This window comes from Leucopleurus acutus (assembly GCF_964270905.1).
Source record: "Leucopleurus acutus genome assembly, chromosome: 6".
NCBI classification, from domain to species: Eukaryota; Metazoa; Chordata; class Mammalia; order Artiodactyla; family Delphinidae; genus Leucopleurus; species Leucopleurus acutus.
In genome coordinates this window covers 114,432,995-114,449,251 of record NC_139149.1, presented here as the reverse complement: position 1 = coordinate 114,449,251, position 16,257 = coordinate 114,432,995, and the positions used below count along the sequence as shown (strand labels likewise).

The window sequence follows — 16,257 nt, the reverse complement described above, 5'->3', positions numbered from 1 at the left end:
TCTGTCTTCTTTTCCAGTGAACAAAACATACCCTGGTATTTCTTTTTTTTTCTTTTTTCTTTTTTTTCTGCGGTACGCGGGCCTCTCACTGCTGTACCCTCTCCCGTTGCGGAGCACAGGCTCCGGACGCGCAGGCTCAGCGGCCATGGCTCACGGGCCCAGCCGCTCCGCGGCATGTGGGATCTTCCCGGACCGGGGCACGAACCCGCGTCCCCTGCATCGGCAGGCGGACTCTCAACCACTGCGCCACCAGGGACGCCCCCTGGTATTTCTTTTATTAAAGGGTAAAAGTGTTTTCCATTCTTAAACAGTTCATATTAAACATCATTATTTTTCTCTCTGAGTATATTACATAAACTCAATTCCATAAGACCTAAACTTTTTAAATTTTAAATTTAGTGTTTAATGATGCATTCACATGGTTCAAAAGTCAGAAGGTAATAAAAGAGTAGATGATGTTTCTACTAAAAAGGAAAAAGATAGCAGAGGAATATTTTCCCTCAAACTTTGAGTATCTTTGACTATACAACTGTCATCTGACCGCAGAGAATTCAAAAATACACACATGAGGTTCTCTGCCTACAATGGTCCTGAGAAGTTTCACCCCTTTCCATCCCGACCATACCCTGGACAGGATGAGATGTCCACAGCACAGCTAGATGGCCAGACACAACCCACAGCCCACAGGCAGGCAGGGCACGGACATGGCACGGTGTGATGTGTCATGTTTAAAATTCTGAAGGAGGCATTGGGCTTCTCTTATTAGTGAACTTAAAATCCATTTAAGTTTAAGTTCCATGACGATCAACCATTCTGCATGTTTTGAAGAAAATCAAAACCACTGACTCTTTAGGAAGCGTTTGCTAATCCCAGTAACTGTATATAATCACCACAGTTTCAGTCTCCGAAATAACCCTTACGTTTTCATGTTGATGGGGCAGGCTGTTGAACTTTTGCAAAGAACACTTAACCCTCTACAAAAACGGTATAAAATACAGGCTTGGAGAATGAGTGGGTCTGCTCCAGTGACGGGTCCTGACACGGACATCTGAGAGAGAGCTTAATCACTGCAATTGCGGACGTTATTAGCTTGCCAAGTGCTTTTCATCTTTTAAGGGCTGCCCAAGGACCAAGTGATAAACCAGGAATATTGCATCTTTTATTCCATTATTTCAAGAATACATTATTCCTTAGTCAAATTTTCTACGTGCACTTGGGATATTCAGGAGTCCCAAAGTTTCAACTAGGATCAAGGTCGTGTCTTATTTTTGGCTTTCAGTCGGCTTTTCAAACTCTAGGGTTTGTCTTGAAATTGTCAGTATCGTTCTGATTTAAAACAAAAATTAATCTCGTTAAATTGCTAAAAAATAAGCCTGAGTGAGGTCAATTCCTACAGCCCAGCGGGAGGATTCCAGCGTTGAAACTTATTTTCATGGAGTCCTGCAGGTGGCGCCATAAGCAAACGGTCTTAACCGGCCCACCAACCGGCTCTCCCCGGCATCAGAAGACAAGATTTTAGCTCACATGCTAAAGGGGCGGAGAGTATAGGAAAACTATAGAATCGTGACATATCATATAGAATTATGTTGCTATAATTTTAAAAATCCGTAATTAAAATACTGATTATGGGTTTGCCTACTTCCTTTGTATTAAGTATGCACGTTTTACAGGCAATGTGTTTCTAAATAAATATAATTTTAAGTTGACTCTTTTACGATGCCATAATGACAGCCCAATCCTCATTTATGTGTTCAGCGTGTTCTTTAACAAAATTATACATTCACCATTGCAATGTAACTAGCTGGGTTTTCAGCCTTCATCTAATCTTCCGGAATGGTATTTCTGCAGTCCTAACACTCTGCTTAATCACTCCACTAAAAAGAGTAGATTTCTTTGTAATGCAATTTGTAAGCAATAAACATGATTGAGAATGCAGTGTTTGCTGTCGACTATGTTTAATGCAGGGTTTTAATTCGGTGTGTAATTATTCATTTGGTAGGCACTTTTCCCATTCACCTATCTTTTCCCTGCTCTGAAAAAAGTTGGTAAGTTGGGAAAACATTGGGGAAACAGGATTTTCTAGTACTTTGTGCAAGCCGGAGTTTGATGCAGATGTTATGGAAAAAGAACCTTTTTTTTATCTGCTAAAAACAGGAGGTCATATTAACTCCCAGTACAGACACATAAAAATGTGATTATGGGTTCTAAACACAACGCAGTGGGCTCCTAGCTAACAATGAGATTTCTAGGAAGTGATGCATAAATTCTTCAAAAATGACACATTTCTCGCGTTTCATTCCAATTAAATTACTGAGGCAGCTAACAGCGAGGAGCACAAAGTACGGGGGTAAAATGAGGGTTTTCTTCTTGTAACTGTATCTCTGTGAAAGTATATTTTTATGAGAAGCAGTTAATATTACGCTATTATTTTTCAACTGCGCTGGAAGGGGTATCTTGAGCCTTTCTTGTCGAGAGCTCTCCCCGGAAGAGTCTGCTCCTTTGTTTCCTGCGTTTACTAATAAGGGAGAATTGCTCCACAGGCTACAGCCCCAACCCGGGTCTCTGGAGTGAAAGAGCCTAGCCTGAAAGGGGTTCCGGGTGTCAGTCCTCAGGGTCCCAGGGTCGGGCCCAGTAGCTGCCCACAGGCCTACGGCCGCGTGACTCAAATACGCCCGGAGCTCCACTTACAAACTGCGGCGCGGGGCCTGGGGTAAGGGATTGGGGGTCCGCACCCACCCGCGATCCGCTAACACGCGGGGCGGGTCCTCCAGCGCCCGGCCCAGGTCTCCGGATCCTGAGTGCCCCGCGGCCGCGCGGGGGAGGTTCTCCGGGTGGGCCGGGAGGGGGATCTAATGGGGGGGAAGACCTGCTAGGCCAGCCCGCCGTGCCCCCCCTCCGGGCGAGCCTGGGGGCGTGAGTGTCCAGCCCCGCTCCCAAGACGACTGGGCTCAGGGCTGCTCCCCCGCAAAGGAGGCCAGAGGAGCGCAAGACCGCCCGGGGAGAGGCGGGAGGGGGCGTCGGAAGACAAAAGGATGTGAAGCTTTAAATTCTAAAAGATGTTTTTGAAAGCCTCGTCCTGGGGTTTGAAAGGCGCACCGAGGACAGCGGCAGAGCGATCCCAATCAGAAATGCGATTTGAAGTCCTAATGAACTTGATTGCGTGAACATTTATAATCCCCCATGGCCCTAAATGAAATCAGATATAATCAGAAGATACAGGGAAGGGAGTGTTTACAGCCGACGCCGGGCGGCTGCGGGACGGGGTGATGCGGCCCCGGTATTGATGTCGAAAATGATGGATAACGCGGGAATGGCAAATATACTAGTTGTCTAATGGCTCGGCAATTAAATTCCCCTGTAAATGACCCATGCCTCATTTCATCCTAATCTATGGAATTTTGATTGAATTCGTCAGCTCTAATTGAAAAATACTGCACTTTAATGTCTGCATTGCAGTTTCAGGACGAGAGTGGTTTTAATGAGACAGTGCCCCCCTGACCCGGGAATATTTGAGACTTTCACTCGGAATTTAAAGCCAGAAGATTGCTCGACTGAGCGCTGCGATATCCGCCCCTGTATCCACGTTCATCTATCTCCAGACGCGATTTAATAAACGCACTTGGGGATAAATGCGCCCCCGACCCTCGCGCCCACGTGGCAACCAAGGGGCGCCCCCTCCCGGAGATAAGAGTGCAGGGGGCTCGGGGCGGTGCAGTGACGATCCAGGGGAGGGGGCCTGTCCCCTTCCCCGCCCCGGTGCCCCGCCCCCGCCCCCGCCCCGCCGGCTCCAGGCCCTATTGCTGACCACTGCCTGCGACTTCCCGGGCCAAACTCAGGCATCCCCGCCCCCCAGGAGGCGGCCCAGCTGCCTGCGACCCGTGCACGGGAAGATGGGGCCGACTTCCGACGCGCTTCATACGCAAACGACGAGGCGAAGACATCCCTAAGAAATTAGCTACTTGCCGAAGCATATTTACTACACTGAAATGAATTAAAGAGAGACATTTTAAGTCGTGCCAACGAGATAATTGGGCCACCTTAAAACTGGAGATTTTGCCCCTGTCCATAAAAAAAGCAAGCCGGGGGTGCGGTAAAAATCGCCCCCCACACCCGAAACGAGATCAGGCCCGGCTGCTCAGAGAACGGAAGTCTGGGAGTGCGAGGGAATAGTCCCGGCGGGGACCTTGACGCGGCGACCCTCCAGCCCGGCTCCCCGGCTCCAAGGGGCCGATCCCTACAGAGGCCCGCAGGGGGCGCCGTCGAGCCAGGGTCCTGCAGCGAGAGCGGAGTGCTGCCGAGCGGAAAGGGCGGGTCAGCCCTTGGTCCCTGGCTGGCAGCTCGCGTCCCACCTCCCAGCTTCGTCCGCCCGCAGCGTCCCCACGGGGTTCGAAACTCCAGCGGTGGGATCGGGATGGGGGCCCTGGGGAGATGGAGTTTGGGGGGAAGCAAGACGCCAAAGTGTTCAGGTTGCCCACCCCTCCCCAAAGAGGAATGTATTTGAGCTTTGTTCGTTTAGCACATGAACACAGTTTACAGATATTTTATTTAAAGTAAAATAATCTGAAATGACAGAGAAGTCATCTCCCTGGGCAGGCAGTGCCTAGCGCCCTTCTAATGCTAAACTTAGTGATGAGGGCCGACTGCAGAGGGACGCTCCGGGGCCGGCGACTGTCGGCGCCTCGGCCTCCGTTTGTGCAAAGAGGATGGAGCTGTGCCGACGCAGGGGTGGCGCTTCGGGACCTGTCTCCTCCCGGGGAAGGCCTCGTGTGTCGTTAAATACTGTACCGCATCCTGATCCATTGGTGGCCTGTGCTTTGTTTTCAGTGCTAAAGAGTCTTGAGATCAGAGGTTGCCTCAAATTGATACTCTCGCTCTGAGCGCAAAGGCTTGCCGCCCTGGCTGCCCCGCGTCCACCCAGCACCTGCAGCGCTCCAGGGCGGCGGGCTTGCTTGCAATTTAGAGACCCTCCCGAGCATTCGCTCCGGGCCAGGCGCCCTGCCACCTAGTGCTACGCGATCTAGTTCAGACCACCCGTGACATAAGCAATCTGTTAATTATCTGCGTTTTAGGGAAGCAGTCAGGCCGCTGGTGAGACAGAGCCGGCATTCCCGCCCATTACGCGGATGGAAAAACTGAGGCCGGGGTGAACTCAGCGGTGCACCCAGGCCCCTCAGGCCCAGGTGTCAGAGGGTTTCTTATCCTTTCCGCTTCTAGGCCCTGCTCAGGAGGAATCAAAGAACTAGGAGAACTTTACATGGATTTTTAAAGAGAGACAATGTGGTTTTTCTGTGATCACGTCCAAAATCTGATCATATATCTTAAGGCCTTGCGCAATCACGCAAGTCTGATTTTTACCCCCTCATTTGTGACAAAGCCTTCTCTTGTAGCCTAGACGTTTAAAATGAAAAGAAATTGGGACATTTTCTTGTGCAGTTGTAGACATGAAAAAGGTAGGCTCCTCGGCCCTTCTAATTCCGCAGAAGGGGAGCCCGCTTCCGTCCCCTTGGAACCGCAGAGTCGAAAGAGGCCCTAAAGCCGATGCCATTATCCACATGACACATAGGCGGCACTCTAGATCGCCGAGCGCTCCACACACCCAAGGTGCTTTCCACGCTAATATTTTTGAAATTTCAAAGTCTGAAATAAAAGTGTTTCCTGCCATTCTCTCATTAATTTATTAATATATAACACTTTTTTGACTTCTGTTTACAGATTTTAAATAACCTTGTTAGATGATTAAAATTAAAATGTCAATGTGAAATTTGCTTCCACAATAAATGATCCATTTCTTTACATTTTAAAGTATAAGTTTCCAAATAACTTACAATATACTGAACGAACTGAATTTTAAGGGTTTTGGGGTAAGAATGAAGTTGAACTTTAAGAAGTCTCTCATCTCTTAAGTCTTCTGGGGTTTTCTTTGCAGTTTAAGTGGGTCTGAGAGAAACTTGAGGAAAAGGGAAAATTATAACAACCAAGAGATGAAGTAGCCTCATACGCTCAGGGGGAGAGCTGAGGGGCAGACGGCCTGAAGGAGCCCACTCACCGCGCCTTCGCCTCTGCCCTGCTATGGGGTCTGTGACTGTCCCCAAGGGCTGCTCTGCTGTGGCCTGGTCAGAGCAGGCAAGGGACACCCAAGGGAGCCCTCAGAAGCAGCCTGGGAGCCCCTGTGCTGGGGTCAGTGGCAATGTCCCCTGCAGGCGGAAGCCACCTCAGTACGGCTCACCTCAGTACATGAGTGTGAAGGAGCTACGAGAATAACCTCCCCTCCCAGGGGTGTCATCATGCAGAATAAATACTACATAGCGAGATGTGAGCAGCCTTTCTTTAATGCTCTGCTCATCGTTCAGAAACAAAACAAAACACTCTTTCAACAAACCCACACACACAAGGGGCAACATGGCCCGTGCAAAATATTTTCATGTCCTACAAAACCCAGAAATGTCCCCTAGGGAGGTGTGGGGACAGCATTCTAAAGTTCTCTGGGTTTTTCCCACTGTGTCTCAAAGAACTGCACTCCTCATTCCCTCATTTTCCTGTCTGGGTGCGTATGCTCAAGCAAGTTGGTCCCCACATGAAAACACTTGGGGAGGGGCGGTATTAAGGTCTGCTCTCTATCCTGGTTCTTGGTTCCTTCTTTCTCTAAAGTTTGGGGACTTCAGGCTGCACCCACAAGGGAGATACAATTGTTGGTAGCAAACTTATGCAAATTGAGCCTTCTGTATATTTTCAGATGATAAATGGAGGAAATTCAAAGAAATTCTTTTGTTTCGGAGGCCTAGGAGATCAGCATTTCCAATTATTTCTGCAATCACCACCAAGGAGGGGTTGTATATTGGGGGACATGAGGCGGAAGGTTTTAGAGGTTTGTTTAGAGACCTGAAAACAAGGATTCCCTCCTCCTAGTAGATTCCAACCTTCTCAGGCAGTGACAAGGAGCAATGAGGACAGTGGGTGTGTACGATCGAAACTGGGAACAGTGTATATTGTCCCAGCTTGGCAAAAACAGATGCCCATAAAGCTGGCTCACCCCCTTGCGGCCCATGACTTACCCATGACTTACACCCACCCTCAGGTCAGTGAGCAAAGGAGCCTGGGGAGGTGAGGGCTCAAAGAGTCTGAGTGTCGAGGAAGGGGGAGTTGAGTCCTGTGGCCAGCCTCTACTGACTGTCCTTTTCATGGGCTCTGGTTCTTGGTGGCTTTCAAGCCCCTCAAACAAGGGTCAAAGATCTACACTGGAATTTTCCTCCAATGTGGAATGGGTCCACCCCAGTGGTTTGGGGGTAAGCACTCTTCTCTTCCATGCTTCTGTAAGTTGGGGGCCCTATTATAAGTGAAGTGTTCCTGGTTACCTTTTCAAGTGGCTTCCACATCTACAGTTAGTTCCATTTAATGGTTGATTATAATAGAACGGCTCTCTCCCCACCTCCATCAGCCCACACCGGCTCCTGTCCTCCCATGGGAACCATATGTCATTTAAGTCAATCCTCCCCCGAGAGTCAGATCTGTCCTCTGGGAAAACCTCGTGGGGCTGGGTTGGTCAGTTACAGACATACCTACCCTTGAGGTTCCCAGATGAGCTTATTGATAAGCGAACTTTTTACAATGACCTTTCCCCCAGAAATCCACGGAAGGGATTCGTTAGGACGAACAGAGGCCATCCCAATTCTCCCTCCACATTTAGCCGACATCTCTCCCCTCTGTTTACACCCAGTGCCCTGCCCCGTCCGGTGACATCCTTTCTGGGTCACAGTTTCTTAATCGGAAGGGGCAGGAACCAGAGGACATCCAGGCTCTGCTTCGCAGGCATCTCTGGAGAAAGGAGAAACGCAGTGCCGCCTGGGAGCATCTGCGTTTTATTCGGTCCCTGTAGAAGTTGAAGTCGGAGCAGCGCCCTTGATCGTGGTGGTAGTTGATCCAAACACTCTCTTGCTCCCTCCAGTGTGGTTTCCAAAGGGTTAAATGGATGAACTCTAGGTAAACCTCGTCCTCTTTAACAGACAACACCCCTGCAGGGGGTCGGGGCCATCGAGGGGTGGCTGCTCGGCCGTGGTTTGCGAGGGCCCAGGAGTCCCCAGAGGCTGCAGTCGGAGTCCCTTGGCGGGCTCTCCCGGGCCACGCGGTCTCCTCCCGAGAGCTGGAAGCTGGGAGGGCGCACTGCTGAGCCCCGGCCACCGGTCGCTTCCTACTTCCGCATCCCCTGGACGCCGGCTGTGTCCGGCCCAGGACCGTCACAGTGTGTCCGGCGCCTTCCGGATAAGGCGGGCGGATTGGGACGGGAGGGGGACAGTAGCTGACCCGGGCGTTCCAGGAGGGTTGCCAGTACGGCGGTTCCCAAGGCCCCCCGGCTCAGGCTGGCGCACCCCCTCACCCCTCGGTGCCCTCTGTCCGCCTCCCGGGCCGCCGTTTACGCGGCCCCGGGATTAGCATCTCTGTGAAGTCCCGCAAACAATGCCCGCTGTGCGGGGAGATGAAAGTCGGGCGCCGGGTAGCGGGGCGCGTTTGAAGTCCCCGAAAGGTGGGGCCGCGGGAATCCGAGGGGGCAGATGCGTAGAGATAAAGGCAGGTGAGAAGTGCCGCGCGGCCTGCGCCTCCCTCCCCGGCGCTCCCGGGCCTGGGGTTAGTGAACTCGCGCGGCCTCCCAGACGCGCGGCCCGAGCCAGGCCCGCGGGAAGGATGCGGGCGCTACTCCCCCGGCAGCCAGGCCCTCGCCCGAGGCCTCGGCCCCGCAACTACAGCCCTCGGGCCGGCTCCCGGCCTGGCCTCCGCCCGATGCTTCTTCCTGCCAGCTTGGGAGCTCCGGGATGGACGGGCTCAGTCCCCGCTGAGAATCCGCTTTGCCGGGGCTGGGTGCTCCCGGGGAGATGCGTGGTGAGCGCGGGCGCGGGGCTTCCAGGACGAAGGTGTCAGGCGATCCAATACCCCCAGTGGTCACGAACTCCCCACTCCAAGCTCCGGGGCTATTCTGAAAAGGAACTAGGACCCCTGCCTGCGCCCTTGGACGCCTGGACCCCGGCTCTGGAGCCGAGGCCCGCGTGGGGTGCGGGGGAACCTCGAGCTCCACGCGCTCGCAGCTGGCGTCTGGGTGCGCCGTCGGCGCGTCCGCGCCCGCAGTCTCGCGGCTCCCGGGAGGTGTAGGACCTCCCCGCCCTGGTCCCCAGATCCCACCAGGGCTCGGCTCGCGGGCCACGCGGCCGTGGCTCCGCCCGTTCCTCCGCGCTGGGGTGGGGAGGGCAGCGCAGGTGTGAGGGTCACGTTTCCCCGACTGCAGTCCTGCGGGGAAAAATTTCCAACTCCTCCAAGGAAATGCAAAAAAAAAAAAAAAAAATCTCTTCACGTTTCTGGTTTGCGGTTTTGTTTCTGCTATTTTGAGGGTGGGGGACAAAAAGCAAAACTTTCTACAGAAGAATGTCGCAGCACACACGGTGCTGCAAAGTGTTTCTTCTTCAGGGCGCTTTAGAAAACCCCCCGGTCCTGCTTTCTGCACGGCCAAGGAGCAGAATAATGAAACCAAAGACTTTTATTTTATAAACCACTTGATCTTTGCTTGGGAAACTCTATTAATTGAATGGGTTTGCCTTTTTTGCCAGTCCCCTTTATCATTATTTATGGGCTTTAAATTGTTTAAAGTTCCCTTGACGTTCAATTTACAAGTTTGGGGACTTTTTTTGTTCTGCCTTTTGTCTTGGAGAAAGACATCGTGTTGGAAGTGCTTTGAAAAGCCAAACATGAGAGGTTGGCAATGAAAGGGAAGCGGGCGAGATCCCTTTTAATTCCGTTCTGTTGGTGAATGGCTCTTTTACATAATTGCAGGAGCTATTTCAAAGCCAGCCAAGGGCTGCCTTCACTTAGAACCACATGGAGTCTATTTTGGGCTTTCAGATTTAAAAAAAAAAAAATGGCTGAATAAAATAGTTAAAAAAGATGAGGCTTCAATGCTTTCTACTACTTGCAAATTGGTGTGTCTGATGGGGAATTTTACACAAGCACCCCTTTGTAAGTGCATCTTGGGCTTGGGAGGGACTGTTCTGGGTTAGCTGGGTGTGAATCCCAATTGCCCTTCCATAAATAAAACCCATCCCAAGCTATTTCCCAACTATTGCCAGGAGCAAGAGCTGCGGCAATGACCTAATGATCAGGCCACTCAAAGTCCCTATAAATAAAAACAACATGGTTGCCCGAGAAACCGGCCTGTAGCCTGGGACTGGGCGGCGGGCCGGAACAGCCGGCCCGCTAAGCCCGCGGGCTTCTCCGCACCCACGGAGACCTGGGGCTCCCACGCTGCCTTCTCTCCACGACCACCCGGGACCTCGACCCTGGCGGCATCGTGGAAGCGCGAGGTTCGCGGTGCTTCCTTCTCCGGGCTGGACTCCACAGGCCAACACAAGTTTGCTGCATGAATATTCATTTCCTTGTGCATTGAGCATTTTACACTCAGCCTCCATACACCTGCGTGCAAAAGCTGACTGGGACAGCCCCGAAGCGCGGCGACAACTTAATTACCATCACATTTACTGACGTCTGATGTTTTAAGTGGCCTAATACGGTCTTGACACCAGCTTGGCACCGGCCGAGGAAAGTGTCCAGGGGCTGGGCCAACTTCATCCCGACTGGAGTTTCCCCGGGAAAAAAAAAGTTCGCAGAAGTTAACTGGAATTGGAGGACGCAAGATCTCCCTTCGGGTGCATCCTTCGCTCTTCCTCCTCGGAGGGAGGGGACAGGGGACACCTAAGGCAAAGTTGCAAAGGTCTGTGCCGGCCGGTTTTCCCGCGCAGCCGGGGCCGAGCTGAATCACCGAGAGCTCTACAGTTGGAGGGAGTTCCGAGCTAGGCAGGTCGGAATCCGAAGGATGGATAAGCGATGTACCTGTCTCTCGCTGCCCAGAAATCTCTCCGAGGAGCAGTGGAAAAACTCTAAAGGCTTTTATTCTCCACTGTCCCCTCGCTCTGAACGCTTTGTAGGTAGCTCAGGTGCCCCGAATGAATCTCGTTAACCACGGCGAAACACAAGGATCCTTTTATGACGCGAACAGTCGTTTTCTAAGCAGTTAAGCATTAGATGAGAAAATATGACTGCACTGCATTCGAGAAAAAGCACACTAGTAAATAAAATTCATATTGAGGAGAATTCCCTTCACTCCTTAACTAATAAAGGACATTAGGACTATAACCCCTGTAGTCAATACTTTCCACGGCAGTTTACGGGTGCAAATAATATGCCATTAAATTATTTCAAGTGTACCTATAATTCAGTGGACCTCAATCTCCTTGCTGAACTTTAAATGTGGAATTATCACCGAAATAATCAAAGGAACCTCTGTCCCTTGGAGGGTAATCAGGGGATGGAAGTCCCTAGAACAACATTTTTACGCCAAAATAGCAAAGTGGATGGCAAATCTGCTTAGGTAAAATGAGTAACAGCTTACACAGACATGCCAGTGTCAAGCAGCGAAGGGACCCGGCTGTATCAACGTAAATCAAGCAGTCGAGCGTTTTTTTTTTTCTTTAGTATTCAAAAAACAAGGTAACCCTGCCCAAGACCGTGTGACTGTAACTATCTCATAATGAGAGGGAGTATTTATTATGCTCATAAAGAAACCAGACTTTTGCCCTGGGCTTCGATTTTTTTTTTTTTTTCTTTTCCTTTTCTTCTTGTGCTTCCTTTGCAGGAGAGGAGTAAGAGGGATAGCGCTTACAGAGCCCACAGACGTCTCCTTCCCCATGGATCCCAACGGGAATTCATTTCCCCTCACGCCGCCTAAGCCACCTCGGGGTCTGGGCGTGAAGGGAGTGGAGGCAATACAGGCAGCGTCCTAATGAATTCCTTTCAAACCGCCTGCGGCCGGAGCCATCTATTACTGCGGCCTGGAGTGGGGAAAAACGCTGGAGACGCCTTTGTCCTGGTGGGGGGGCTGGGGGAGGAGGCGAGGAGAGGGAGGGCGGCTGGCGGCAGGGACAGCGAGTTTTCTCAGCCCTCCGGGGCGCCGAGGATGCACCCTCCCCTCGCTCCTCCAGGGCCCGTTGGGTGGGCAGTGGGTCCCCGGCCAGACTCCCGGCTGAGGAGGTGGTCCAGGATTAAGACGTCCCCCAGGGGGCCTTCGGGTTAAAGACAGAGAAAGAAGAAGAGCGAGAAAGAAGAGCTTCAAAGAATCAGGTCGATAAATTCATAAAGATCGATTTATCTTTATCTCCCAATTAAATGTGCTTGTAAGTGATACACAGCACACGTCCAACACGGGCCAACTCCCCAACCACTAGCTCCTTGGCGTGAGCTGATTTTTAATGACCGGCGTAACAGTGCTCTTCTCTCCTCTCCTCCCGAGTCCGGTGCTTGTCGGCCGTTCCGGGCGAACGTCTAGACCCGGGAAGTTGGAGCCGAGGCCCTGGAGGCGCGTGGAAGCCCCGCGCGCGCTGGCGCGCTTTGCACGGTCTGCCCTTGCCACGAAAGGATTCCATTTTAAAAGGGAATACAAGAGCTGAAAGTTTTGTTTTTATCATGGTGAAGGGGATAAGAACATTCCTAACACTCACCCCATCCCCGCCAATTCCCTTACTCCCAAATTCTGGGTTTTTACCACTGTCGAGACGGGGGAAACATCTTGAGGGAATCGGCTCCATCCTGCAGTAGGCAAAGGGGAACCGCGCACCCTCGAGTCCTCGCGCTGGAAACCTGGCGGCGGCGCCGGGGTGAGCGCTCCCTCCGTTCCCAACGTGCTTAATTAGCGCCTATTTACAAAACGCAGCATTTATTTGCGCAAACATCATAAAGCTTTCATCAGGATAATCTCACGTTATACAAACTGGAAGCACAGCAACTCCCCCCTTCCTCCCCGAGGATGGAGCAGATAAAGGACTCGCTTTATTATCATAATTATCGTGGCTGTTATTTTGGTGCGCAGGCAAAGTGTGTAAATAGGTGCGATGATTAAGAATGTCATGAAAAATGAGAAGGGATCGCTCACTGGAGGGCCCAGCTCGGGATGGGGGCATCAGCAGCCTCCCCACGGCGCCGGGAACGCGGGGGCGCCTCGAGCAACCCGGCGGGTTCCCTGCGGCGGGCAGGGGCTGCTAGCTCCCGGCCGGCGCCCTAGGGGCGGACCTGGAGGGGCAGGACCTTGCCCCCAACTCCGGGAACCTCGCCCGGACCCCGGGAGCAGCAGCAGCAGCACGCAGCAGGTTTGCTCCAAAGCATGTACCAAAGAAATAAAACGCACGCGGTTTAGACGCGGCCGTCGCTAGACCCGAAAGACGCCCTTGGAGGCAGCCTCGTTGAGGCTGCCGAGCCCCGAGTTTCGAGCCTAGGAGGTGCCAATGGCCCCTTTCAAGTTTGCGCGGCGCGGGCCAGGCGCACAAGCTCCGGCTCTCTGGGCCGCGCGCTGCGCTCGCGGCGTCCACAGCCTGCTCTCGGCCAGCCCTGGTGGAAGGGGCGGAGCCCCCACTTTCGCCCCGCCCACTCCTGGCGCAGCCAATAGGCGGCGGCTCCCGGCCCCACGTGAGGGGAGCCCCGCCGGGCAGCAGGCAAAATGTGAATGAGAAAGAGGAGCGCGATTTAAAGGTGCTGGCGGCGCCCGCCGAAGACAAGTGCGCCAGCTTCGCGCGCTCCCCTGCGGCCCTCAGGAGGCGACCGACAGCCAGACAGACAGACGGACGCGCAGACGGCTGCGAGCCCGGGCCGAGGGCCGCGGAAGCGACGCGCGCGGGCTCCGACGGGCAAACGGCGGGCGGCAGCTCCAGAGAGCCCGCGGGGCCCGGGCGCCCGCTCCACTCCGGGGCGCACGGCCTCACCCGCCCACCAGCTCCCGCCAGGCATGCAGCGGGCCCAGGACTGAGGGGTATCTGCTCTCCGGGTCCCGCTCGGCCCCTGCCCGGTGCACCAAGTTGTGCTCCCGGCGCCTGGCGGGCTTCCCGGTGGCGGCGCGGCGCGGGGACTTTTCGCCTCTCGCGGGCCTCTCCCGAGCGCGTCTATGAGCGCAGCGTTCCCGCCGTCGCTGATGATGATGCAGCGCCCGCTGGGGAGTAGTACCGCCTTCAGCATAGACTCGCTGATCGGCAGCCCGCCGCAGCCCAGCCCCGGCCATTTCGTCTACACTGGCTACCCTATGTTCATGCCCTACCGGCCGGTGGTGCTGCCGCCGCCGCCGCCGCCACCGCCCGCGCTGCCCCAGGCCGCGCTGCAACCGGCGCTGCCGCCCGCGCACCCTCACCACCAGATCCCCAGCCTGCCCACCAGCTTCTGCTCCAGCTTGGCGCAGGGCATGGCGCTCACCTCCACGCTCATGGCCACGCTGCCTGGCGGCTTCTCCGCGTCTCCCCAGCACCAGGAGGCGGCGGCTGCCCGGAAGTTCGCGCCGCAGCCGCTGCCTGGCGGTGGCAACTTCGACAAGGCGGAGGCGCTGCAAGCCGACGCGGAGGATGGCAAAGGCTTCTTGGCCAAGGAGGGCTCGCTGCTCGCCTTCTCCGCGGCCGAGGCTGTGCAGGCGTCGCTCGGTGAGTCGGCGGCGCGCGCGACCCGGGCGGGAGGGCGCGGGGGCGCGCCAGCTCCGTGTTCCCGCGGGGACCGAGGGGATGAGGCCGAGCCCCCGCCCGCCCCTCGCCCCGGATCCACCGGCCTGAGGAGCCGGAGGATGCAGCGGAGCTGCGCGGCGGGGCCTCCGGAGGGCATTTAGAGCCACGCAACAAGCGCGGGGGCGGGGGGGCGGAGTGCGCATTCAGAGCCCCAGGCCAGCTGCTGCTCTGAGCGGCGAATTTATCTGCCGGCCAGTTTGGCCGAGTCTTGCACTCCCCCATCTCCAGCGCTGTGACCTGGGATCCCGGGTAGGTTTCGGCCTTTGGGGAGGGGGGTTGGGCTGCGCGTCTTCGCAGGGAGGGTGCCGAAGGGCGTCCAGACCTATTAAACCCCTTTACCAGGCTTGCTGCTTGCCTGGGAGAATCGGATTCCTAGGAGGCTGTGCGTCCGCATGTGTGTGCTGGGGTGTCCGGTGGGAACTTCTTCTAAGGCTACAAAACTTCCCTTTGACCAACATCATCTGTCTCAAAACCCGACATGGTCTGGGATCTGCACCTCCCTGGGCACTCACTCTGGCTGTGATGAAATTGAAGTTCACAGAATTTTGGCGGCGGAGGCGGCGGCGGCGGCGGGGAGGGAGGTGGGCGGGCAGGATGAATCGTGAACTCCCCCTCAGTCCTCACCCAGCCCCCGCCCCGGGGACAAAGAGGACGCTCTCTTGGGCCTCACGCCTCCTGTTACTTCTGCCTTAAGCTGCGGGAGGCTGGGAGGGTGCAGAGGAGGCCTGGTGGCCCCTTGAGTGATGGTTCTGGGCAAAGGGCCGTCGCCTGTACTGTCTCCTCCTCTCCCTTGAGCTTTCTCACGCCCCCCCCTTCTCTACCCCTCAAAGGCCAGGAAGTCACAATGTGTTAATGTCACAGAAAGACAATCCGCTAAGGGGGGAAAATGCCCGAGGGACGGTGGGAAAGGGAAAGGAAGGCCAGTGTGCGAAATGTAATAAAACGCCGTTTGGTTTTGCTTTCAGTCGGGGCTGTCAGAGGGCAAGGGAAAGACGAGTCAAAGGTGGAAGACGACCCGAAGGGCAAGGAGGAGAGTTTCTCGCTGGAGAGCGATCTGGACTACAGCTCGGATGACAATCTGACTGGCCAGGCGGCTCACAAGGAGGAAGACCCCGGCCACGCGCTGGAGGAGACCCCGCCGAGCGGCGGCGGCGCGGGCAGCACCACGTCCACGGGCAAGAACCGGCGGCGGCGGACTGCCTTCACCAGCGAGCAGCTCCTCGAGCTAGAGAAGGAGTTCCACTGCAAAAAGTACCTCTCGCTGACCGAGCGCTCACAGATCGCTCACGCCCTCAAACTCAGCGAGGTGCAGGTGAAAATCTGGTTCCAGAACCGCCGGGCCAAGTGGAAACGGGTGAAAGCTGGCAATGCCAATTCCAAGACAGGGGAGCCCTCCAGGAACCCCAAGATCGTTGTCCCCATCCCCGTCCACGTCAGCAGGTTCGCCATTAGAAGTCAGCATCAGCAGCTGGAGCAGGCCCGCCCCTGAGGGCCCAGGGAGGGCTAGGGCCTGGACCACCGTGGAGAAGCCACAGTGCCCGAGGGAACCCATGGTGGACTCCACCGTGTCTGAGGCAAAACTCAAAGTCACCCCCCAACTTTGGACATCCCAAGCAAATTGAGAGTATATTCATGAAACAGGCTTGAAAGACTGCTTTTGAAGGGGCCACAGCTACACCTGAAGACACACTAA

At 54.6% G+C, this 16,257-nt stretch overlaps 1 protein-coding gene across 2 annotated transcripts; it reads left to right on the top strand.

Annotated features, from left to right (window-relative positions):
• Positions 1-13,963: 13,963 nt before the first annotated feature.
• On the top strand, positions 13,964-16,053 carry GBX2 (gastrulation brain homeobox 2; the record flags this gene model as incomplete). 2 transcript variants are annotated; one of them, XM_082841156.1, is made up of 2 exons in its annotated part: positions 13,964-14,486; positions 15,530-16,053. In XM_082841156.1, 2 exons carry the CDS (start codon positions 13,964-13,966, stop codon positions 16,051-16,053), a joined length of 1,047 nt encoding a protein of 348 aa, XP_082697282.1. The 2 variants fall into 2 exon arrangements, with proteins under 2 accessions (XP_082697282.1, XP_082697283.1); XM_082841157.1 differs by having other exon boundaries at positions 13,964-14,541; positions 15,530-15,638.
• Between the last annotated feature and the right edge of the window lie 204 nt (positions 16,054-16,257).